Here is a 26270-nt window from a genome sequence, read left to right on the forward strand (position 1 = left end):
GTCCAGGTCCTGTCAGCTCAGTGCAACAAGAGAGTCTCAGGTCTGCCCAGGATCCAGACTTTTTCCAGAGTGAACCTGGATTCGTCCCTCAGTAGCATTTTGTGAGGCTCCACTTTTCCCTAAGGGATCATTAGTTTTGCTCTTTCCTTCATTTCAAATATTTTCCAATTTCTTACCTGGATAAGACAACCATGCAACAGCTCAGAACTAACAAACCCAAGGCACACACCACAACATAGAAACCCCAGAAAAATACAGCACTGAAAGAGGAATTAAGTACCAGAAACAGACTTAACTTACAGCTCTTTCATTGCTAATACCTCCTGAAAGGTTTTACCTCATCTTACCACACCCACTGACAGGCAAACCAACAGAAACAGAGGTGCAAATGATCTATTAATGTCGACAGAGCCTGGTCACCAGACTGACTTTATTCTGATTCTAGTTTTGAACACACATATAAACAACAATCATGACACAACTTTAAGCAAAAAAACACAATTGAGTTTTTACAGATATTTTAAAATGTCTTCCACTACCATTCCAATAGAAACAAAAATCTCTTGCAAATTTATGACTTTGAAGAGATATGTATAAGCAAACTTACTAAAATGCAATGAAATGTTTCCTATATACACTTTTTTCCTTTATATCCCTTAAAACTGATATTTAAAATTCCCTTTTATTATTAAAAATATTTTTACAAAAATAAAACGCTTTCTTTGTTAACTTTAGCTACAGCTGATTTTTTTCCAGTGGATTCATTGCAACTATGAATTGCACAGAGTAGATGATGCACTTCACAAATACCATTTCTGTGGTCACCACTTGCTGATCCCTGCACTGCAGCCCTGGTCCTGCTTCCACTGAAGCCAATAACAACACTCTCATGTGCTCACTTCATTAACTATTCTGACATGATAAAAAATAACATCAGAGGTTTGTGCTCTTTATGGTTTAATTGTCAGAAAAAGCAAATCCCAGATTTAGAATTTTGGTTCAAGCAAAGCAAAATTTGTGATTACAATCTGTTTTTACATCTAAGCTCTGACTTGTCTTTTTTTACCCGTAGGTAAAAGGTGAGAATAAATTTTCATTATTACAGGACTGCTATAAAAACTAAGGTTTATAAATGCTTTTAGCATGAAATTACATGCAAGCATTTTGCTTGCCTTTAAGATGACGTCTTCAAAGAGAATTTCTTGTTCAGATATCCACTGGTGATTTTTTTCTTTAGCCATAAAAGAGTTTGCTATGGAAACTCTCAGAGCGAGCCATCGAGGCAGAGCTTTGTTTTAAAATGTGCATTTGTCCAACTCAGATTTAAGACAGCTACTTCTTTGCATCTAAAAATAGCATTTTTATCCATACAAATATGTGGTTTAAACAGCCATCAAACAATAGGAAAGGGCTGATCCTTTCCTGCAGCTCAGAAGGACAGTGTGGGAGGCTCTGAGCTGGAAACCAGATACAACCCAACCCAACTCACTGATCATCCTGAATCTTCTTCAGCACTGCAGCAACAGCCTGGGACTAGTCCTACAAGCAGTCCTGGTATCTAGAACCTACTTAAATATGCAAATGTAAAGGAAAGAATTGACTAAATGCTGCTTTAGTTAAAGATCTGGGATTCACAGAACTTCACTTACTGCTGGCTCCACACACTCAGGGAGGATGGAACCCACAGCAGCACAACTGCACGCCCTGGAGAGAGGATCAGAAATCTTGCTACTTTGAAATAATTAGTTAAAATCAGAGGCTTGTGGAAAGAATACAGTCAGCATATCTAGAGGGGAAAAAATAGCAGTGATCCACCACTAGCTTAATACTCAGTATTCAAAATAAGTCAGAACACCAGTAGCAGCAAAATAACTTAGGGTTTTCAAATATCCTGATATTAGTTAGGATCTTCCATTACCTGCCCTGGCACTGAATAATTGAAAAAAGCATGCATTTAAATAGCTTTTTAATTCACAGGTGTTAGAACATAGGAATTACATCTTAATACCCAACTTTTTCAGCAATATAACAGTGCAATAATGTCACCTTACAACAAACAGCTATTTTTACTAAAAATCTATGATCAGTCACTCCAGGCTTTAACATATTATACCAATATTGAAGCCAAAATTGCATATGTACAAAACAGCTGATATATGTAAACCTCATATTCAGCTTCTGTTTGCAAACAGGTACCTATTCCTTACCTGCCTGCTGGGGAAGAAAATATCAAAATCAATATTGCTAGTTAGACTATCAGGAAACAAGATGTCACAACACCAATAATTTTATTCCTGTCAAAGGTAGGCAAGTCTGCTCCCATGATTCTTTCAGTAAAAGTGAACAGGGACTGAGCAAAAATTTCCTACCTGCTCTTAGACCAAGTTTTAGAAGTAAGATATATTGCTGTACTATCTAGAGGAAAACAAATGTAAAGGATCCCCCTGCTCTGCCCTCCCCAGGCAGAACAGTGCACCATGGCACTGCTGAAAGGTTGGCATGGGACTAAAGCACTTAATGCTACCAGCAGAACATACATTCATTTAATGCACACTGGCATCAGCTGGACAATCTTAACAGCAGATGTTGAAGGAAAAGCAAAGTTTGGTAAAACCTTCATATATTAACAATAAAAGCAGCAAATGTTTCCCCCCCTCAGAACTGAAAACAAGTTTAAGTCTATTTAAAGCATCTTTAAAATACCCCACACCCTCACAAAAAGCAATGACTTTGTCCTGGACAAAGATGGCCTTGTCCTGAAGGCAGGGTGATATTAAAAAAAATATTTCTGATTGTAAGTTGCTACTTAACATAAACCCAGTTTTTTCACCTGGTTTTAGCCAAAGACTTTGTGAGCCCGATCCAGGTGTGCCACCAGTTTATTTAAACTTTTTTCTTTCCTTGCTATTTTTAGCTGGTGGAGGCTGGCACAAAACATTTACTAGAGGTTAATGGCTTGTTCTCTCCCTGCTGTTTGTTACAAACCATTCCATGGCAGGTTGTCAGCAGTGCAGCTGGAATTCATAGGTGTTTGTTTGCCACTGGTTGATGTCGGCGTTGATCATGTTGCGCTCGGTGAACGTCACCCGGCCCTGGGCATCGATGAGCACCACGGTGTTCGTCCTGCAACACAGGGACAGGCTCAGCCTGGGGCCACTACACCCACTGCCAGGGTGCCAGCCCTCAGTCCTGGGGTGCTTTGACCCCCACAAAAAAAAATCCAAGCTTCCCCCAGGACAACTTCCACCCCTCGCTACTGCGGAATTAGATATCACAACAATTTCGATACTCTGCAGTTAACATATAACCTCCAATGAAATACAAATCTCTCTGCTATACATTAACACAACATTATTACAAACTTAACTGTGTATTAAGCACTTACATTACAACTAAAGCTCTGCCCTCTCAGTAATGGTACAGTCTGTTATGTCTCAAAACTTCTCTTCGTTTTCTCAACACTCTCATGGCTGTTACCTCAACAAGAGTCTCATGATTCTACCCGCAGCAAATCCAAAAATCCGAGTCTTGGCACCAAAAATGTGGTGTTTGACCCCCTCACAAAAAAATCCAAGTTTCCCCCAGGACAAGTCCCCAATGTTTTAACTCTTTTTTTTTTTCTCCCCTGCCCACATCATCACCACGTCAGCAGGGCAGGAATGGCCCTGGCAAGTTCAAATGGGCATTTTCAGTCTGTTCATCTGTCACTCTACTGCTCTGAGTCCCTGCTGCTCTGGCAGCAGCTCACACACAAAGCTGCTCGTTGCAGAGTGTGATGGAAGGTCACACTTAGTGCAAAGTGCTCCACTCAGGAAGAAGTAGCACAAAACTAAGTTGTTCTTCACAGCCTACACGTACCCTGAAGGGTTATTTATCCCATCAGCAGTAACTCTCTTCATTCCTCTCTTTCAAAGCAACTGTCCACTGAGATTTAAACACAGTTAATTATCATCACAGGACACTGATATATGAACACAGAAAAAGTTCTCTCTCTCTAGGAACCTTCCAAAGGGGAAATGTGTTTTCATGGAAAGCAGATTCGGGTCATGCCCCGGTGCCACTCTGCCTTGTCACTGCTGTCACTGCTCCATGGACACTGTGTCACACAGGGATCACTGACAGCAGGAATTTTCCACCATCCTGATGTGGTGGCCTTCCCCAAGTCACTTCACAGTTGTTCACTCACATAAAAAGTGCTTAATTTCCTCAGAAGAACCTCGTGAGGCCCAGTTAACAATCTGTATCCACTAAACCCTGTTGCTAAGGGAAAGATAAGTGTGAGCACACAATTATAGCAGTAGGGAAGACTTGACATATAGTGCTAATTCACCAGTGAAAGGTCAGTACTTCTGCCAAGTTATCCCTGTTTCTTTTGAAATAGCTGGTCTCCAATCTGTGAAGCAAGAGGAGGAAGATGCTTCTTTATCAGGTAAAGTCTTCATTATCCTGCATTTAAAATGTTCTTTTAATACATTTTATAGAAACCACTGCAAAAACTGAGTATCTCTTTCTCAGAATCCCAACTCAAAATGCTTCCAGCAGTGAGCACTGTCTGCTTATCAACTCACATCTCTACAGTGGAAATACTATGCCTGACTATGCCAGAGACCAATCTGACAAAATCATTGGCACACTTTTAGAGTAGGAATTCCCAGCAACAGGGTTCACCTGTAATTTTGTCTCACACGGATTAAATGCAAGGTGCACTGCATTATTCTGTTGTTCTTGGTAGAACAGTCTGAGCAGAGAGTGAGAATATCTCAGTAAAAGCAGCAGCATCAGTTAGGGGAGAAGTAGAAATACGTGATCTTTTGAACAAGAGCAAAGGTTTTTAATGCACGAACGTGGCAGATCCATTTGACAATGCCGTGCCTGGAGAAATCTGATTTAGCTCTGCAGATGACACGATTCCTGCTCGTGGAGCAGAAACGTTCTGCAGTATCTCTGGTAAGATCAAAGTGCTCAGATCTGCTACTGCCCTGGGAATATTTTACCTTGTTCCATAGCCTGGGCAGCGAACACACACAGCTGCATATTGGTTCAGGATGGGACGGATATAGTCCTTCCCCTGGTCTTCAATTGCAGGGTCTGGCAACTGACTGAAAAAAGGAGTAAAGGAGTTAAAGAGATTTAAAAATGCTCCCGTATTAACACATTCATCCCTCTCAAACTGGAAGGAGTTGCAGGACATCCCTGATAGCACAGTCAAAGGCAGGGCTGAAGCAGAAGAGAGGGGGTAAAGGACAAAACCAGCTGGGGCTGCCCCATCCCTGGGAGTGTCCAAGGCCAGGCTGGACAGGGCTTGGAGCAACCTGGTCTGGTGGAAGGTGTCCCTGCCCATGGCAGGGGGTTGGAATGAGATGATCTTGAAGGTTCCTTCCAACCCAACCTGTTCTATGATTCTGTGTAAATAAGGGCTTTCTCTGTGTGCAGGAACAGACTGAACCTTACCCGAGCCTCCAAAAAGCTTCCAGCAAGCAACTCACAGTCCTGCACTCATTGCCCTTGCTAAGGGAAATGCAAGCTTTAAAAGAAAAGGGCACAGAAAAAACAGTGTACAGTTGAGGAGTACTAAGACTGCAGTAGTAACATTTACTGTGTCTCATGCTTAAAAATCAATACTGTTGAAAGTCAGTCTCTGTGGACAGAAAGAACACTACTTTTGCCCTTCGTTACCCAGCTTTAGTCAATTAATATACGGCTAAAGCTTTTTCTCTGCCAAAACAGTTTCTATATGCAATTTTTAAAGGGGTGATGTTGTATTTTCAGTGAACTCCAGCTATCATGTTCTTACGGCTCTTGATTATTCATCACTGTAAGAAGCTCCTTCACCAAGTCTTCTTTGGTAAGGTCTTGGCTTCTCTTCACCACTTCTGTGAAAAGCTGCTTCCCATATTGAAGCTTCTTCCATGGTGTATCCAACAAAGAATTACTCAATCCATATATTCCTACACACACACAAAAAACCCAATTTAATGGCAAGTGTATTCTGGTGATTTGAGTTGTCATTACAGATTTCAAAAACGTTAATAAAATATAAGAGGTCCCCCTAACCTTTAGCTGCAGGTATGCCATAAACACACATGCTGGGTAAGGGATTTAGGGTCAAATCCTTTGAAAATTCCATTCCTCAAAACAGGTTTCTGTCCTTCAGGCACAGTCACCAAAGGAGCATCCCACTAATTGCAGTACAGGTGGGTACATTGACATGGACAGAACTTTTAATGAACTATTGATTCTATATAGTAATTTATTAGTAAATACTTAAATGAATTCAAAGACATTTAATAATATTTTTTTTAAAGAATGTGAAGGAGAAGTCAGTGAAGACAATGCTTAAATAGCTAAACTACTAGAACAATACAGAGCTACATAAGAAAAGGTAATATTCAGACCTTTCTGAAGAAAACCTACCAGCATTTAGGAAAACAGGTTCTGGTTCTCCTTTGTTTCCATAGTAGCAAATTACATCTCCTTTGGTGGTACTGAAAAATATAAATAAGAATTTCTCCTTGAAAAGCCATCAGCTTCTGTATTTGATTATGCTCCAATTTCAGGCAATCTTTGCACACAGTAAGATGTTTCTCCCACTGTTACTCCTATGGTTCCAGGCATTAACTGAGGAGTTTTAGTACTCTCCTCCTCTCAAAACACTGGATTAGCTGCACCACTATCACAAGGCACCATTATCATTTTTAAACATAACTGCAGTGGAATTCAGTAAAACCCCAGAACCTCTGCATGGAGCCAGGTTCCAACACTGCAGGTAACTCTCATTTGACAGAGATGGGATCAGCACATCCAAACAGCAGGGACTTGAGCAGTCATACTCATATTGACAGCACAAACAGCAAACCAACTGATAAAGACAAAAAAATGAAGTCATCAATAAGCCTTGTGTGTCCTCTGGAAATGGACTGCCATCAGAGGGCTCACTGCCAACATCCCTCAATCCCATCAGCTGACATGGAATTCCTCAGTGATTCCTTTACTACCAGTTGGTGGGTTTGGGCTTTTTTTTTTTTAATTTGCCAGAATACAGCAACGAGATCCTCTAATTCTCTATTTCCCCCTTGTGATTTACTTGGTCACAATGGAAGAGAGCATTATTCCAGTTACCAACAAGCACATTCTGACCATTGTTCAGCTTTTACTTTGTCTCCCAAGCTCCAGCTCCTCAGACAGCAGACAGGCTTTTTGAATTGGAAAAAAAAAACAAACAGGCAAAACTTGCAGTTAAAATTGAATTTGGATTAAGCAGCATAAAACATAATACAGTAGAGAAACCATTTCCAGCTCCTCATATTTTCCTAAGATAAAAAGAAGTATCTCTGCATTTTGTATACTCTGATCTGCATCAGGGCAATCTCATTAATGATGTGCTGGAACTTCAATTGCTCTGCATAACTTTACATCCGATACTCAAACCTGAAGAACAAGCAAAACAGTCCTGATTTAGCTGTTTATATTCTTCTTGAAAAGCCATTCTGAAAGACATTCTACAGCATCCTTTGCAAGACAGCCAAATGAAGAAGGAAATATTAACTTATTAATTATACAACTCAGAAGAGTCAAGAATACAAAAAAAAAGAGCAAAAATAGAACTGCCTTTCTCTGTGCACTGCTCTTCCTCCTCCCAAACCCATGAGACTTTTCTGATGCCTTACAGAAAGATACCCAAGTTTTTCAGCATAGGTAGAAGACAGTAATTTTAGGTGGTATTTGTGTATTGTTGCTTTTATTGTTTAATATCATACACGAAGCCCTCAGTTATTCAATTTAAAATTTATCTACTGTTAAAAGAAATGTGTCACTTTCTGAACTCTCCTCTAGTGGTTTAAAAGACATTTATTTTCCTTATCTTTGCTTTTCTGCTCAGCTTTAATGTTGATCTCACGACTTACTGAGCACCTGAACTCTCCACAGACAAGTGCCCACACCAGAAGTGTGACCCCTCGTGTGCTCCAGTTCCAGCAGGGATGGATATGGATCCTCCTCTCCTCTTCTGCCTCTAATTCTACAGCACTGAAGGTTTTGACCAGTCTCTGCTAGAGTTTTTATGTGAATGTATTACCTGTGATATTCTTATGCATCAACCACAGCAAGAAAGTATGTTGTGAAACTGTTTCTTTACCCCAGTTGGAGTATTTGCATTGGGTATAACTAGACAGTCCTTAACAAAAGCAGCTGAAACAAAACAGAAGGAAAACACAACATATGACCAGAATTTTCTTTCCTCAGTTTCCTGAGATACAAATTCCTGTCCCATTACTGCAGATTAACTTGTGTATGTGACCCACTTAAATAATCTACTGAAACAGTTGTATTTTCTTCATCTGAGACAAAAGGGGGTTTAAAACTATTATTGTAGAACACAGTAAAGCAGTGAAATAGAGCCTTTCAGTGAATATGAGAAAGTGCTGCTGAAAAGTACAGGTGGAAGAAAAAAAAAGTTCTATTAGCAGCAACCTGAAACTATTATATTGGTGCAATAACTACTCTCTTTTCAAGTTCTTGAACCTGTACCTGCTGTAAAAGGTCTATGGAGAGAGAAGTTCAGAGCAATTGTGATCACCTGAGGTCTCAAACCCAGTGTTAGATGGAAGGGCAGACAAATGGCCTTGACCACAGCTGTCCATGTCCTGCCACAGATGGGACTGCAAGCTGTGTAAACAGGCACTGCTGCCTTCCTTTAGCAAGGGCTTTTTCTGGGAAAGAATATTATCCTCCAGCATCTGCGCCGAGCTTTTCGTGACTGACAAGCTCAGTAACAGGATCCCCTGGAGTTTAACAAAAAGATGGGGAATACACACAAACTGCAGGGTCACTGACTCAGGACATCTGTATCTTATTGTTTCCACATTCCACATTCCCCCAGACGTGTTTTCACTTACCTCCACTGCAACACTGCTGCTGTCTGCTGTCAAAGGAAGACTGAAGCCTCCTCCCAAGAGGCTTCTGAAATGGGCACACTTTCAAAGTGCAGTTCCCTGTGCCAGTCAGCCACTCTTCTTTTTGTCATTTGGCTCTGCCTGTTCCCTTCCTACTGTTTACAGATACTCAGTACTGAACGTAAAGGCAGAAGCCAAGATGAAAAAAAATCACTATAAACTTGATCACAGCAATAGCCTCAGAACCCTGGCCCGTACTCAGATTCTCTTCCCTTCCAGCTTTACAAGTATAGATACCAATTTCACTGGAGAAGTAATAAAGGCATAATTAAAGTGATGACAATAGGGCCCAGTAGGCTTATTTTTAAATCCCAGCCATAGCTGACAGCAGAAAGAAACTAAAACTGCATAAAAATTATGCTCTTAGATCCATCATTCTGTCAAAAAATGTAAGCAATAATAAATGTTCCGGGAAATATTCTAGGCAGCATAAATCTCAGTAGAAATAGAAGCTTCCCAGCAACATGAAAGCCATGCAGAGTTTGCCACAATCACTCCTCAATGCTGATGAAACATAAGCAATGTCCTTCTGCTCCCCTGCCCTGCTTCAGCTTCAAGGTGGCTTCAGGTCGTGTTGGCCAAAAACAGCCCGAGAGGAAAAGGAAGAAGTGAGGCAGCAAAGCTGCCCAGCGTGTGGTTATCACCAAGTGATCACTCCCCTGGGCACTGAGCTCCACTCTGCTCACAGGGGGAATATCTCAGACAAGGACATTGGATTGTTTGATGAATAATGTGTGCCTGTATTTTTTGTGCAAGGACAAAAGATGAAGTTGGCAGCTTGAAATGCTGAACAGGAGCTTCAGCTAAGTAATACAGTCCACAGATTAATTTTCTTTTCTTCAGTGTTCATGGGCTAATCAGAAAACTTTTTCTGTTCTGAAACTAAAAACACACAAGCAAGCACCAAACCACCAACTATAAAGCCCAAACATAAACCACCTACCATCCAATAAAATGGTGAAAAGAATTCTGCCAGATATTCACAGCATACAAAGTCTGCTTTAAAGTACTACTCTGATTTTGTTGCCAGTGTCTAAACATTTCTTTGGTGTTGTGCTTATATTTTGGGCCAGGCAGAAGCTGACACCAGAGGAAAGAGATAAAAAAGTTGTTCAGAAGCTTTTTTCCTTCTTTTGACATTGGCCTGTCCATCCATCCACTGGAAATGACTGAAGATCTATGCAGAAATATTTCAGAACACAGAGAAGTACCTGGACACCTCATTTTCATGAGGGAGCCACAAGAAGCAAGACAGGTGTACTCTGCAAAAGGTGATATTGTATTAGGACTGACAGTGCAAGAGAAGAAATGTCAGTGAGCTCACAGAGCAGCCGTGACAACTTGACCATCCCCTTCCTTCCACAGCAGCACTCTGACCCTGCCTCACTTTTCACTGGAAAGGCTCCCAAATCTGACCCCTGGAGAGCAATCAAATCCCTCCCACACAGCCAAGCCCTGATCCCCACACTGAGTGCACAGCCCAGGGTGATGGGGCATTTACTACATTTCCCCTGGAGGGACTGGAAACTGGCTGTGACAGGGAGAGCAGCAGAGCTCACCCCCAAGGCATCTCTCTGCATCCCCTCCAGCTGACTTGTTCTGGAAGGGACAATTTGTCTGTTCCTCCTGCAGGAAGTGATTCACTCCTGTTACACGGGGATCTGACTGCACATGAACTGTGTGGGCTCTGAGTGACAACCTGTCAGAGACTCAAACTCACTGGGAGAGCGACAAGAAGCTGCCAGTTCCATTTGTCCTTCAGGGCAGCCTGTATCACACACTTGGCAGTAAGAACACAAGTGAGATGCTGCCACAACAGCCCTGACAGAGGTTTGAGATACCCATGAAAGTCTAAGTACCTGTAGCATTAGATTTGTTGGACATAAATACAGGTTTCCCGAGGACAGAAATGATGCCCTGAGCATCACCAAGAGCAGCTCACTGACTTCAGGTACTGTCACAAATGGGGAAAGGAGGGAAACTGCTCTGAATCTTAAGCAGACATTCACTTAGAGACCAGTCCAGCCTCTGAAACCTTTTTCCTCTCCAATCAGACCCACTGATACTCAGAATTGGAGGATGGCAGCACTGCCTTCCAGGAAGGTAATTTTGCAGCTGCACAAGATCCCAAAAAGACACTGTTTGCCATGTGCTATATATTCAACATAAAAGTAAATTTAGCATAATTGGATAAATATTCACGACCAAGATGTTAAACTGAAAAAATTAGAAAAATAAAAGTACTAAGTAGTCTTCTTAAAAAAAAAAGGAATCAATTGTCTTTAAATTGACATCAAGAGATGTCACAGAGCAAATGGATTATTACACTAAGTGTCAGAACCCATGCATGTTGAAAATAAGAGTCACACCAAGCTGTGGAAATAAACAAGATTTTACAACTCGTATACTTGTTTCCAGCTCTCCTCCTCACATCACTGCACAGGTATGAAGCCAACTATCAGCATAAGAATACAGACAGAAGATTAAAATTTCTTTTTCTGAAATGTGTTCCTGAAAACTCAAACATTGTAAGTCTCTCTAAATATGCTGCTCACAGTCAGCAATATCATGAGCTCAGACACACCCCTCCCCACCAGTGCTTCATTTAAACTTCCCATTTGAGTTTCCTCTCCATTTCACACACTTTAATGGAGCCAGTCACTATTTGTTACACAATGGAAGAACATCTTAAGAATAGTCTTCAGTCCTTATTTTGAAACAGCAACATGGCCCAACAAAATAGCATCAACTACAATAACATTTTCTATTTACATAGAGAAGCAGCTTCCATTCATATACTATATTTCTCTCAGGAGTAATTCTCATTTCCTAAAATGACAAGTTTACAAATCTTATCAAAATTGCTCTGCATCATTAGCTTGGCAAGAATTTCATTTCATCAGAGTATCCAAGGCTAAGGACATGTCAAAACTGAGAAATTAATCACCACACACAGCTTTCAGAGTGATACTCAGGGAGGAATTATGAGCTGTATCACCATGGAGAGACTATTCAACTGAACACACAATTCCCTGTCAGCCCAGCATGGAGGAATAACCAAACAAACAAAACCAACACAGGAATGACTGCCTTAAATAACATCAGTCAGATCTACTGTAATATCTACTTGCAGGAAAGGGGGAGAGGAGGGAAGAACTGACCAGCAAGACTGAACCACCAGCTGAAGGTGGTCTAATACAGAAAGTAAAAAATGCAAACATGAGGCTGGTTAGTGAGAGGTGCTGGAAATCATTTCCACTCGGAACAGCAAACACTGGGACCTGCTGCCCTAAGTGTGTGTGGCTTCCCAGGGGCAGGCACAAAAGCTGAGTGGGAGCAGGCCCTGCACCATGAGGTTGTCTAACGAGATTAATGCTGCTGCAGGAAGGGTGCCAAGCAGGGGTGTGCTCTGGGCAGTTTGTGTGTGCTCATGGTCATGCAGAAAGGATCCACCTTGGGGCTGACACACGGCCTGGACACAGCCCAGCATTGGATCTCCCTTCTTCTCCCTCAGGCACAATGCAGAAAACACCCAGCACATGTCCTGCTCAACTGACACAGGCACATGCAGAGGAAAGGATTGGCCCAACCACCCTGATTACAGTCAAATATCCAAGATCCTTCCTTCAGCTACGGAAACTCTGAGTTAACATAAATCAGCACTGTCTTGTGCTGATTTTTAATGTTTCAGGAAAGATTAATGACACAGCTACTCTGACAGGAAAGGTATCTTGAAAGCTCTCAGGGGCTTTAATCCCACCACAGCGTGTCACCTCTCAGAGAAAAAAGGTATCTGAGAAATGACGGAGCCAAGGTTTTGTTTTCTCAAAACACAAGGCCCAGAGCCCTCAGGGTAAAGACTGGCCATGGCCTGGCAGGGAGCCACAAAGAGTTCTGTGGGAAGCAATGATCAGAACACAAGACAGTGCTCCAGGGCTGGACAGACCAGAAAGTACCCCAGGAAATGATGACTGCAGTGATGTTAGCAACTTACATGCCAATCAACAAAAACCAGGAGCTCTGACTTCAGTTTGTGACAGGCTCTGTCACACATCTGGGCTGTGATGTACATGTACAAAACTGCTCCCTTTGACACCTGAACTGGGGTGTTTTATAGACTTACTTCAAGTCAGCTGCTAACAAATTAAATCCATTATAAAGATGTCCCTCTACTGAAACTTTCTTCAGGTAAGAGTAGCTGTCCAGATCTGCAGTCAGGAAGTTTGTTACGAGAGCACCTAAGAAAGAGAAGTACACAGAACAAATGTGGGTGAGCTCACTGTTCTGACAGGCCTGGTAAAACAAACAGCAAGATAAAGATTCCTGTTGCCAAGGGGCTGTAACAGTGGGGAAAAAACCCCAAACCTCAAAATCAAACCAAGTAAGAAACCAGCCTTTAAAAGTCTTACATCACTGTACCATGTTCCTATTAAGAGCTTGACTTTTACTCTGAAGAACTCAGTCAAAAGCTCTTGATCAAAAATTCCACAGAATTCATATTACTAACTGCTCTAAACTGGATGTGCCTTTCCTCTCCTCCCACCTTACAAATTCTTTCTTGTCTTGCTTCATTTCCCTGATATATGACCCTAAAATGAAATACAAATGACATGGTTCATTTGTTTTCTTTGTCTAACATCTTTTGTCATTACAATATATTCCCAGTGCAGCAGCTTCTGACAGTTACAAACAGACCTATTGTTACTCTGAAAAACCCCACAGATGTGCTCTGTTGAGAATCCTCTTCAAAAGAGGTTTTTTCCTATATTTCTGCTTCTCTGATCTGGGGGAAGGAGAGACTATAATAATCTTTTAGGCTACCTTCAGCATAACTCAAGTTGTATTGATTCCCTGACATAGGTGTTTGAACAGGAATATATACATTTAAAAAAGTCTATTGTAATCTAAATCTAGCTCAAAGCTTGGCTAGCTGTTCTGCCTGTTAATTAGAATTATTTTCAAGAGGAGACAGTTGGTGCAGCATTTCTTGTCTGAATGTAACTTCAGGCTCTAGGCACTACATCTTGTTGGATCAGAAAACCATTATCCAAGTCAAGTTTCTCACACAGGTACTCAAACTCATCAGTTCACAAATTCTGTTTACAGCACATAAACATTCTATTTGCCCATAAAGCTGTGTTAAGGAAATTAATACTGTAATCATCACTGTTTTACTGGAACACCAGGGCTTGTTGGTTCACTTTCTTTTTTTCCTTCTTCTGTTTCAGCTCTTTCATACCTCTTCCTTTTGCATTTGTATCAATCTTTGGCTGCATATAGTTTGTCAGGGCTGCCATCTTGCCTTTCTTACTGATTCCCAGCCATGTCCCACCTTCTTTTCCTTCCTCCATATCCAGACCTAATGGAACAAGTAACAGTTAGGTTATTACATTTGTTTAAAAAAATCTCAAGCTTCGACCAGAATTTCTTAATGCAAATGCTGAGTTTTCATCAGGGTGGATGAAATGCAGTAGGTGCAAGATTGTCCTTCTGGATAAGTGACATAAGCCCACTTAAATTATCTGCCCTCTAATTCTGCACTATCAAGTATTTTCCAAGTAACTGCAATAACAGATGAGAGATAATGAGAAAATTAAATGTAAAAGCAAAATTAAAAGCTTTGCCTATATGCTAAACTACATATGAAGCTTTAAGAATGCTCAGAATGCCTGTTTGCTCAAAAGCAAATCCCAGAAGATTAATGTTATATGCAAGTTTAAATTCCTCACAAAGGAGAACCAGACAGCTGAGGGACTGTGCTACCAGTTTGGCAAGATGTAGACACAAGAGCTAATAAACTGAAGGATCAATAACTAAAATTATTCTGTAGCCTATAAATTATTAACCAATAAAAAATGAGAAAGTTTTCATGTTTCTGAGGCTTTGTTGAATGATTTCTAGTCAATATTACAGACCTTGAGTCTGTGGAATAATTAATTCCACCTATTTTATGACAAACTAATTCCACCTATTTATCAAACAAAGCTAAAGTAATCATTTGTGAGGGAGCAATTAATCTGATTTATTTCCACCTCACCACTAGGACTGAAATCAGTTAAAAAAATGTAAAACTGGTAAAAAAAACCCCAGAAGATACTAAAACACAAATAAGATAATAATAGCACAACTCATCTTTCAAACTTACATATTTTCCTCAGAAGTATAAGGAAGAATCAGATTTCTTATTAGGAAGGCAACACCACCACCCTAATAACAAAAAAATCCAGGCCACAATTCCCTTATAAATTACATGAAAACCTGTCAAAACAGCAGGACATACATACCACTGAGGATCTCATTGCTACTGTCCCAAAACTCGGCCGATTTGGATGGTCTGTGGTAAAATTCATCTCTGTTAGCTGCTAGAATGAGCCTGGAGAACACAGGAGGAAAAACACACTGTTACTTACAAATTGGAACTTCACGGTGCAGGCAGGAACAGAATCCAATTTTTGCCACAGCATTAGCTCATTTTAAGCATGAAACCACCCTTTATCCTCCCATCTCACCTTTATCACTCTGTGTAAAGGCCAAATGACATCTGACAGCAGCCTTGTCCCTCACTGCCCTGAGACAGCAAGTCCATCTTGTGGAGTGAGTGAGGCAGATGTGATTTTCAAAGAACAGGACTTCCAATGGGAGAGATTGAATTAAGATCACATAAACAACCTCAGGATTCCTCAGCATGAAGTTACAGCTTCATTAAAGAAAATGTAAAGACAACCCACAGATTCATAGGTAACTTACCAAAAATCTGAAGCATGAGAGAATGTTTTTACCAGATCATTGCTTAGGATCATGCAGTCACAGTATCTCTTAATGTCTTTGACACCTAAAGCTCTAATTATGGGATTCAAAGATTGTCTGTAAGTACTCAGAGCAGAGATAAATTTGTGATAGTGTCAGAGGTCCAGCCCCACTGAAATTCTTGGATGAAATGACAGTATGGTCAAAGAAGTAAAGGGAAAAGCCGTGGGGTTTTGTAACAATCAAGAGATACTTTGGTGGGCACTTTTCCCCTGATTTTTGTTGTTTTGTGGGTTGGGGTTTTTTTGCATCCATAGTTGCTTGCATAATTTGGGTTCTGCCAGAACAGGAGGAGGTGGCACCATCAGGAGGTAGGAAGAAGCTACGAAAAATAATATGCAATTGAAAAATGTTGCTGGATGAAATCCATTATTTATATTTAGAAATAAACACATCACTCCACAAGAGCGAGTGCTGTCCTGACAAAAAGCATGCTGCAGCTCTTCACGTGCCATCTAAAATTTGATAGTTTTAGAAAATCTGTACTTTGTACTTTGACCATTATCTCTGAACTTTGATAATTATCATAGATGGCACTTTCACAAGTTCAACATGATATTTAAGAAGCAGCAGGCAGGCAAGATAAGACAGGTCTTCCTCAAAAGTTCCAGTCTTTGCAGCAATGCAGATCACTCACATTCACAGTCAGCCAGGCTATGAATGTAAAGCAGGTAAGTTTTAACGAGTCACTACAGCCAGAGAGCTCCACAGGAATTTAGAACACTCCCCATTCTTGGCCTTTGAAAGAAAAAACTGCTTCTCTGTCCGTTTCATCCAGCAGAAGTTATTAAAACAAAGCAACTTTTTTGGTGTCCTCCTCACAGATCACACAGATCCCTCACTCAATGGGTGCCACATTCACTGCAACACCAGAAAGGAAAGTCTGGGCTAATCTGACTGCACACCCATCTTCTGAAACTGAGGAAGTGAACACTTTCTGTTATTCAAAAGCAAGGGAAGACAGCATCAGAAACTAAATTTAATTACTTGTTGCAACATCAGATAGACGCAGGGTATCTGTAAATAAGAGCTTGAGTTAGAAGCATTACATTAGAAATACTCTAGAAAAAGAACTGTAATCAGCTACAGAGAAACTAAATAACCCTCAAACCTCAATGGCACCCTTTCTGGAAGGCAGGGGCTTCGTATTTTGCCCAACAAAGCAGCATCTGTTGGAAGCCAAACTGTATGTACATTTTTTTTCTTTCCAACGCAAATATTATATTGTTCCTTTCAAACCTATATAATTTTTCTTCTCCAAGCTGATTCTGGTCTTTGACCTATAGGCTTTCAGCTGGTTTTCCAAATTTCTGTCATCTTACTTGAATATGCTCCATTTATATCGTGCAGCCTCCTTTTGAAGATTTTTATTTAAATTAACATCACCACTGTTAAAAAACAGTTTGGCTGAAGTGCATTTCTCATCTCCTGAAGCTCCAATTATACTTTGCCTTCAATAATTCTTGACATGAAACCACGGTTTGTTTATGGTATCTAAATACTAAAAATAAGTGAAGTCTTTCTGATGTGATTGAATATTCCCTACCTCAAGTTTAATGCAGACTCCTAAATTTATCACAAGGCTAGTGTACAAGATCATAATAATAAAACCATTTTTATTTTGTCTTTTATGAAACATAATCATACTGAAAAGGAGCAATATTAAGTGACCCTCATCTCCTAATAAATTGCAAAAAGCCTATTCAGCCATGTTATAGCTGAAATAATTCAACTGTATTAGGATTTACGTATTAAGATTTATTTTAATATTGAGAGCCATGAAAACACGAGAAATCATTCCATTAAAGCAATTTCCTACAATGCAATTCAGCTCCTTAAAAAAAAGACTCTGTGATTACAGCTCTGAAGCTTGAAACATGTATTTATTTGTAAGATGCTCACAGCACAGTTCAGGAAGATGTAAAGGCAGTGTGTTCCCTCTGACAATAATAATGGTCTGCAGCAAAGGGCTCCTCACACTGCACTGAATTTCAGTGCAAACAGGCCAAGGGAGCAGCCAGAGCAGGGGCACAGTGCAGGCACACAGAGCTGGTGGGGCAAAAGCAGGCACACAGATCTGCTGGTGCTCAGGGTGAGCTCTGTGCTTGATGAGCTGCTCATGGAATTACCAACATGCTGCTCTAGAAAGCACAGTCTGCCCGGGGGGAAATTCTCCTGAGGGTTACAGAGAACACAGTTGAGTTTGGCCATTTTCTTTCAGCCAATAAACTCTGTCAACGATAAGCACTCTGCCTTTTCAGCTTTTAATGCCTATTACAGACATTCTCCTAGTTTGAGATGCAAAGTAGGGAACAGTAAGGGAAGTAATTGCCAGCTTTAAAATGGGCAAATTGGTATGTCTGCAAGGACAGGAATCCCCTTTTGGTTGGGAAAACTGTTCCAAGACCTCACCATGAAGCAAACAGAGCCACAGTACAGTGATGCCAGGTAAAACTACCCTTAGCAAGGACTAGTGGAGAGATGTCTAACTTGGTCTAATGGTACCAGTTAGGAGGGCTGGGTACCATTCCCAACTGATACTCAGACCTATGTCCTTAAGAAAGCTGAAGCAAAGGTGAAAAAAACCTTAGGAACAGTTTAAAAATAAAGAACTTCAACATTCTTCCAAATAAAGAAAAGCAAAAAGATTTAGTTATGGTGTGTTAAGGACAAAAAATAATAAATGGGGGACTAAAGTTATGTATCTGATGGTAAAACCTGACACCAGGAACACTGTGGTCTGGCACTTATCTCCCAAACAGATGGCCCAGAGTGATTTATCTCAGAGGTAGGGAGCAAGACAGTGCTTAACAAGAAACACTGAGAAAGTTAAATACAATTAAACACTCCTGAACTTGGGCCAAACATCTCAAAAGTGTTGTCCTATTCTGACACTGACAGCAAGTTGTTTTCTGACATAAATTATTAATTTCAATCTTGATGCAATTTTTTATAGCAAGCAAACTACTGTAAGTTTTACTTTTAAATATTGATCGTGGCAGAAAGTTCACTTGGCAAGCAACTACAGCTGACATCCAGAGGATTTTCCCAAGAGGCATCAAATTGCTGAATCTGTCTTTCACTAACTAGTAACAACACAAAGAAAGTCAGACCAAATAAATGGATATATTAATTCAGCACCAGTCACATCATAAACAAAACCCCCTTTTAGGCAGATTCCAGATGCAGAAAGGAATGCACTCCACGGACAGCTGAGGTTTGGGTTCTCATTTCCTTTCTTTCTGTGGAATGGCATCTGCTTCTCAATACAACAAGGCAGAAAAGTCAGTGAAAGGCACAATGATTTCCTGAGCATCCTGACTCTGATGGTTTCTGGATGAATACCAATACTTGTACCCCACAAAGTAAAATGGAACCTATGCAGTATATAGAAATAAAGCAATAAAACTTTACAATCTGCTCACTGGCCTGAAGTGCTGTCTTTCTATTGCCTACTCAATGTACTCAAAGATGCTGCTGCTGGATATGAAGTTTAACAATTGAGGGCTATAATGAGAGAGAAAACGATTACAGGAAGTTTAATGTTTTGGAAACTCACTGTATGCCATCGACACATCCTGACAAACTTACCCAGAGACCTGGATGCTTGTTTGGTCTTCAGGTTTTGGCCAAACATTTCCAAATACACATGACTTAGTTTTTTACCTACAGTTTTAATTGCAAGCAGATTTTAGGGTGGGGGAAGGCTAGGACACTCACTAGAAGTTCCTTTAAAACTGGTTTTAAACTGGAAACCCTAAGCTTATCTACCACACTGAAAGGAGGGGACAGCTGCATCTGCAATGCCCAACAAACACGATTCACCTCAGTCCAAATGCTGAAGTAGAATGCAGGACTTTCAAACTCTGGAGTACAATATTTAAAGGACTTATAAAGCACATGACAGATCCCCAGCTAAAGGTCTGTGATTACAAAGCCCAGAGTCTTCTGACAGTCTGAAAACAAAGGGTTCTCCAAAGGTTACAGGAAACCCTCCAATGGGGAAAGTTGTGAAGTTAAACACCACAAAGGCACAACAGAACACATAATTCTGACCTGAGTTTGTACTTCATGTACTGGATACAGAAAGAAATGGTGTAAAAACACGGAAGCAAGTCTGTTTTAACTAGAACAATCTTACCTGTATGCATTTTTTGAAACTGGGCGGGGGTCAAACTTGAATAGAAGGATGCACATTGAAGAACTGATGTTTAAATCTTGGTTCTTCCACAAAGGCTCAACGTAAGGACATTCTGTAATAGCCTGAAATGTAAATTAAGATTATCTATTACACTGCAAATTATAAAAGGATAAACTTGCTTCTATGCTGAAGCTTAAGGACTGCAATGTACTGACTGACTTACTTTGCCTCTATCAAGTCAATCCCTAAACAACTGGTTTAGAAATTAATCATAAATTAAAGATGCAGTCTTGAATTCTGGGTAACTGATTTACCAGCCCAGTGTTTAGGAAGATCCACAGCCAGCTTTACATAGAAAATCTACTCAGTTTTAGGGTGTTACCCCCCTTCTCAGGCTCCTACTGCTGAATTCTCTGTAGACTGCAACCATACTGGACTTGTACAACCAAACTACTGGTTCTGGAAGACTTGGACCTTCTACATGCAGACCTTGCCAGCTTTTCCCAAAACTCAGGGTCGTGTGCCCCAGCTGCTCTATGTCACCAAGCCTGTTTCCCAAACAACACTCATGGCTCAGAAGAGATCCCCTCAAATCCACAGCTGAGCAGTTTCCATTTAAAACACCACCAGCCACATGGTGGGTAACCCGTGAAACTTTCTGTTGGCAAAGAAGGCCACTTGGTGAAAGCAGGGATATAAAATACAGTTTTAATGGACAACTGTTGCTGACTACTCTTGCTGACTAAGGAGATATGGCTCCTGGTATCCATTAGGTGTCCTGCCAGACAATTAAATGGATTACTCAATGAAAAACTGTCGGCAATTAATCACTCATAAGACCACTATTTTAATAAACATGTTTCAGGCTCCATTAGCTGATGCATTGAGTTCCCTTCAAATAATCAATTCAGTCCAGCTGTTTGTGCAAAATTACTGGCCACATAAAACTTACACAAAAACTGCCAGTCAGAAAACAGCAGCAGAGTAAGTTTGTAACACTCAGCACAATTATCTAGAAGGACAAGTATTTTCAACACTTCAATACCTTTCTACTACTGCTTTGACAGAACCATCTTTTTGTCACCCCATCAACCTTGCTTGATGTTATTACAGTACTTTAGGTTACATTTGTGGTTTTATTAACTCCAAATATCAAACCAGTATTACTTATCTTGGGCTCCACCTGCCGGCCTTGAAACAAGCATTAAGTGTTTATAGGTCCTACATAAACAGCCCAACCTTTTTTTTTTTTTAAATTCAGACAGAAGTGTTAAGCCAGATAAAACAGAGCTACCCCTTAAAATAGCAGCAACACTTAACTGGCAAAGGAGGCAAGCAATGTATTTTGGTACCTTTTATGATCAAGGCTGACACTGCACTTGCAACACCTGTTGAGGTTTTATACCCAGGGCTGGATGTTAGCATTATAATTCTTAAACAGAAGCACACTGTAAGTCAGACTCAAATTGGGATATTCTGAAATTCACGACAATTAACAAAACACTAAGAGGAAAAAAAAACTGAATAGAAGCAGCCATAGATACCATAAGTAGCTAAATATTCAACGAGAAAATCTTTATACGGGTGTCATCCTTTTGGGCTCATGTTCACATAAAAGTGGGTGCTGCAACTATGGGGTGGGACGAGCACGTTGCACAGAGCTGCCAAATGTGCTCAGCAGCCTCCTCTCCCCCCAGCACAGCAGATGTGCTCAGCAGCCTCCTCCTCACGCAGCTCAGTCCCCACAGACCGAGCAGATGAAAAGGATTAGGCCAGCACTGCCTTCCACTTGCAACTGGATGCTACAGCAAGCCCAAAGCTTGATCAAAAGCTGACTTGTCGAGCAGAAAATGTGTCTTCAGAACCATCCTTAGAGATGCAGGAGGTGGCTTAGTTCAAGCAGAAAAGGCTAAGTTGTGGCACAGCACTTGCCTTCTGGTTTTCTTTCTGAAGACAAGCCAGAATATACACACTGTGAAACATGGCAAAGTCTGCAGAAAGGGAGAAAAAACCCTCCACTCTAAGGTGGAGACAGTGAACACTTACTGCTTTCTGGATAATGAGCTTTTATAAATTCTGGTTTGATTATTCCTAGTCAATAAGACAACAGTTACCAAGGATGACACGATCAGCAACAATCTCCTATTTGTGTAATGTTTCTAGTTTGCTGTCCAACTTATGCCTAATACACGCAAACCAGCTTGACAAGAATCACAAACATCCTGTAATGAAGCATTCTGCTCCAAATGGCACCGCTAATTTGGAAATGGCATTCCAGTAACTAACGTTCTTGTTCTGTGCTGCTGGGCTCTGTTAGGCAGTACAGTGTGTTTGGCTCATTTTAAGGACCTGTTAAAAGCCTGAGTGGATACACACCAGCATAAGGAAGCGTTTAGAGGAACTACCAAGAGACCCAAATATGATAGATTGTGTATGCTCTTTTCACAGGGTTCTACCATCATTTGGTTGATTAGAGGCAATCAGTTCACAATTTGGCATAAAACTACTCTACCCTTAAGAATTCCCAGTAGCAGGCTTTGAAAAATGAAGCCACTTGTTATGTATTTTGTTTTCGCAAATGAAGCATCATAAATAACATCTGTCAGTTACCACAGTGATCTCCACTGCTTCTCACCTGATCCAAAACTATTGTTTAGGTGCGGTCTAAAACACAGCTAGAAATCATTTATCACTGGAATCTGCTAGTTTTAGGTACTGCAACAATAACTCGTGGTCAGCAGAGTCCAAAACTATTTTACTGTCTCTTTTGAATATGTCCAAATGAAGCTGAGCACTACAGTCCTTGAATGCCCATTAAGGGGCCATAAAACCGGATGCATTTTCTTGCACTAGTGGAATGAAATTTTTTTTTAACATGGAACTTTAAAACCTATCAAAAAGAGAAATGATCGATTAGCTATAAAAAGTAACCTATGTTTTTCCTCCAGAGAAAAGTGTCTCATGGCTGCATTTTTAAAGCATTTTACTGTTTTATTTTTGCACTTCCCCTGTGTAGCACATGCTCCTGTGCAGCAATACTAATAGTTAAAGACCAGGGGGAATAGATGGATCTAATTTAATGCCTTTCAGGTTGCTCTGTATACAGACTGTAACTAACCCTACCAAGGTGAAGTCTTCACTGCAAGAGACAACAATGCAAAGCACAAGGCTTATGAAAAACAGAAAATAACACATAAGGTGCGTGCCATTCCCAAGTTTAATGAGCTCATTTTTATTTTCAGCTGCATAATTTCTCTCCCACTGGATCAGGTCCACTGTACAGCTCCCGTGAGAAAGAGAGGCCAGTAAATATAACCTTTCACCACAGCATGTTTTGGAAGCATTTGCGAGGATGGAGCAGAACAGCCTTTCCCCCACTTTCTCAAGAGCACAAACTTCTCCTTTGCCACGGATCTGCAGACCCAGAGCCTTCTGCTGGACTTTTTTCCTTGGGCAAAACCCGTATTTTTAGCTCGCACAATTCTTAGGTTTTCTTCAGCGAGGAACCACCAAAAAAGACGTCAGTAGTTTCCGGCGTCTTTCCGTGACAGTTTCTTGCCCTCAAGGTGTCATCGCATATTAAAAATTAATTAAAAGGCTACTTTATTACTCTTGTACAATTACAATTACTCTGGTACGTGACGCAGGTACCGACCGGCCACCGCCCGCGCAGGAAGGCGCTGCCAGGGCACGGCCAAAGGCACAGGGACGAGCCCACACTTCAAATGGGGGCATTTAGGATAAAAATCCGAAGCAAATGGCGCTCGGCAGCAGCGCTCTGCTCGGCGGGGAGGCCGGGGCGGCGGCCGGGAGGGGCACTCAGAGCCCCCCAAGGCAGGAGCCCGTCAGCTCCCGGCGGGCCGTGGCAGGGGAAGGGACCCCGGGCTGTGCCCGAGCCCGTCCCTCAGCTCGGGGCCCCCCCGGCCCCTCATTCACTCACTCACTCACTCACCCAGCGCCGGCTCCGCGTCCCCCGCGCCGCTTCCGGAGCGCGGCCGGGCCGGGGCAGCGCCCGCCCCTCAGGGGGACGGGCCGGCAGCGGGCCCGGCTCCTCCTCCCGCCGCACTGACGGCACCCACACGGCTCCCTCGGGGTGCACAGAGCTTCCTCGGGATCCACACACCTTCCCTGCACCGACACACCTTCCCTGGGATCCACACGCCTTCCCTGGGATCCACACGCCTTCCCTGGGATCCACACGCCTTCCTTGGGGTCCACACGCCTTCCTTGGGGTCCACACACCTTCCCTGCACCGACACACCTTCCTTGGGATCCACACACCTTCCTCGGGATCCACACGCCTTCCCTGGGATCCACACACCTTCCTTGGGATGCACACACCTTCCTCGGGATCCACACGCCTTCCCTGGGATCCACACGCCTTCCCTGGGATCCACACACCTTCCTCGGGATCCACACGCCTTCCTCGGGATCCACACGCCTTCCTCGGGATCCACACGCCTTCCCCGGGATCCACACGCCTTCCCTGGGATCCACACACCTTCCCTGCACCGACACACCTTCCCTGGGATTCACACACCTTCCCCTGGATCCACACGCCTTCCCTGGGATCCACACGCCTTCCCCTGGATCCACACACCTTCCCCTGGTGGAGTCACCATCCCTGGAGGTGTTTAAGACGTGGCGCTGGGTGATGTGATTTAGAGGTCACAGTGGTAGTGCCACATGGATTTGATGATCTTAAAGGTCTCTTCCAACTGTGATGATTCTATGATTCTATGAAGGTGTGAAATAATAACCTAAAATGCTGGATCTGAGGTGCACAGGGCTCACACCTCCAAGGACGGATACACCCAGGATACACCCAGGACTGGACTGCTGACACTTGGCGAGTTTGGAAGTAACTCCCAGCTCCTCTAGAACAAGCGAGTTTGTAGCTCCTGACCCTTCTTTAAGGCTGCTCTGTGGACTGCTGTTCCCATGACCACCCTCAGCACAGACTCCGCTTCCAGGAAGGCCCCAAACTCACTGAGCTCTGAGCTTGCAATGGGCTAAATTCCAGCCAGGACAGCTTTCCTGAGGAATGAGGAAAATACAAGTGACAATGTCAAATTTGCTTTCAGTTATTAAGCACAGCACGATCAGAACTAATAATCAAACATTTAATAATTTTACGTAGATCTGCAGATTTAGGGTGAGATTGGATCCATGCCACTTTTTTGTCACAATTAAATATTAACCTACTCGTGGGTTTTTCAAACAAGATCTGAAAATTTCTGACTTTTTCTTCAGAGGTGGCAATAGAGGGTTTCAGTGGAACCCTGTAAATTACAAAATCTATTATGGTGAAGCCTACAATGAAACACCATAAAAGCCTTGAGTGCTCTTCTAGGTTCTAACACTGATGAACACAGTACACAAAAGATACAAAACCCTAATTAAAAGAACTCCCAGGGGTATATGGATGTGTAACGTGGCTTGCGAACCAAAACCTTTCATCCTGGATGCAGAAAACCTGAAGTCAAGTGTCAGCTTTACCACTGCTCTGGCACATGACATTGAGCAAGTTCATCTCAATGCTTTCTTTCTCCATCATCATCAGTGGGATGATCACATTGACCTTCACAAGGTCTGTTGAGATCTGCTGATGAAAATTACTGGGTGAGTATATGATCATCATTCTTTGTACTATTGCTTCTGAAATACAATAATAGATTGTAGTTATTACCTTGATACGTATAAACCTAAAATGTATTTATGCTTTCAGGCACAGGGTCGTTATTCCAAAGTCATCTGATGAATAAGTAGACAAATTATACAAATCTCCATTACATTGAAATAGGTAAAATGCATGCACATTAATTGTAATGTATTGTTCTTTCTATCACTCTGTTTGAGGCTCCAAGTATAGACTCATCACTGTGACCAAAGATTATTTACCTTCTATGCTTGATACCCATTAAAAATCCTCAGATGATAAATCTGCATATTTTCAGTAGCAGTAATGTCCATGAGAAGAAAAACTGTCCGTAAGCTTTAAAGTTAATGGTGGTTTTTAATGATTTCTTTGTTATTTTTGATACATATGGGAAGTTAGAATAACCTTAGAGTCATTTAAAAAGCCTTTTAAGAGGTTTCACAAAAACAGCCTGCTGAAAGGACTTGTGAATACTGGATTTGGTGGCCATTCAGACTCTTCCTTCTATTCTTGTGTCTACTTTTTGTTCTGCCTAAAACAGCTTGGTTATTGTTGTCTCTTTTAGACCCTGTTCTAGGGGATCTGTGTTTAGCTCCCATTGTTTGTCAAACTTGAATACTCTCATCCCAAGCAGGCTGTGATTCTGTGTCCACTTTATCTTAATGAAGAGAGTAGTACTGGCTGTCAGGTCAGAATCTCTCTTGGAGAAAGC

The 26270-nt window shown here is 41.6% G+C and overlaps 1 protein-coding gene across 2 annotated transcripts; it reads right to left on the reverse strand.

The window, feature by feature from the left end:
- Positions 1 to 1949: 1949 nt before the first annotated feature.
- Positions 1950 to 23906, reverse strand: TANGO2 (transport and golgi organization 2 homolog). Of its 2 annotated transcripts, none has more exons than XM_027689307.1 (9): positions 23852 to 23906; positions 19900 to 20020; positions 15236 to 15324; positions 14191 to 14310; positions 13075 to 13189; positions 6415 to 6485; positions 5795 to 5948; positions 4995 to 5099; positions 1950 to 3123 (listed from the first exon to the last, which is right to left on the reverse strand). In XM_027689307.1, the coding sequence occupies exons 2-9, from the start codon at positions 19953 to 19955 to the stop codon at positions 3003 to 3005; spliced, it is 831 nt and encodes a 276-aa protein (XP_027545108.1). In that variant the 5' UTR covers positions 19956 to 20020; positions 23852 to 23906; the 3' UTR covers positions 1950 to 3002. The 2 variants fall into 2 exon arrangements, with proteins under 2 accessions (XP_027545108.1, XP_027545109.1); XM_027689308.1 differs by having other exon boundaries at positions 19900 to 20021; positions 23848 to 23902.
- Positions 23907 to 26270: the final 2364 nt, after the last annotated feature.

Source organism: Neopelma chrysocephalum, unplaced genomic scaffold (assembly GCF_003984885.1).
Source record: "Neopelma chrysocephalum unplaced genomic scaffold, ASM398488v2 Primary Assembly neopelma1_77, whole genome shotgun sequence".
NCBI lineage: Eukaryota > Metazoa > Chordata > Aves > Passeriformes > Pipridae > Neopelma > Neopelma chrysocephalum.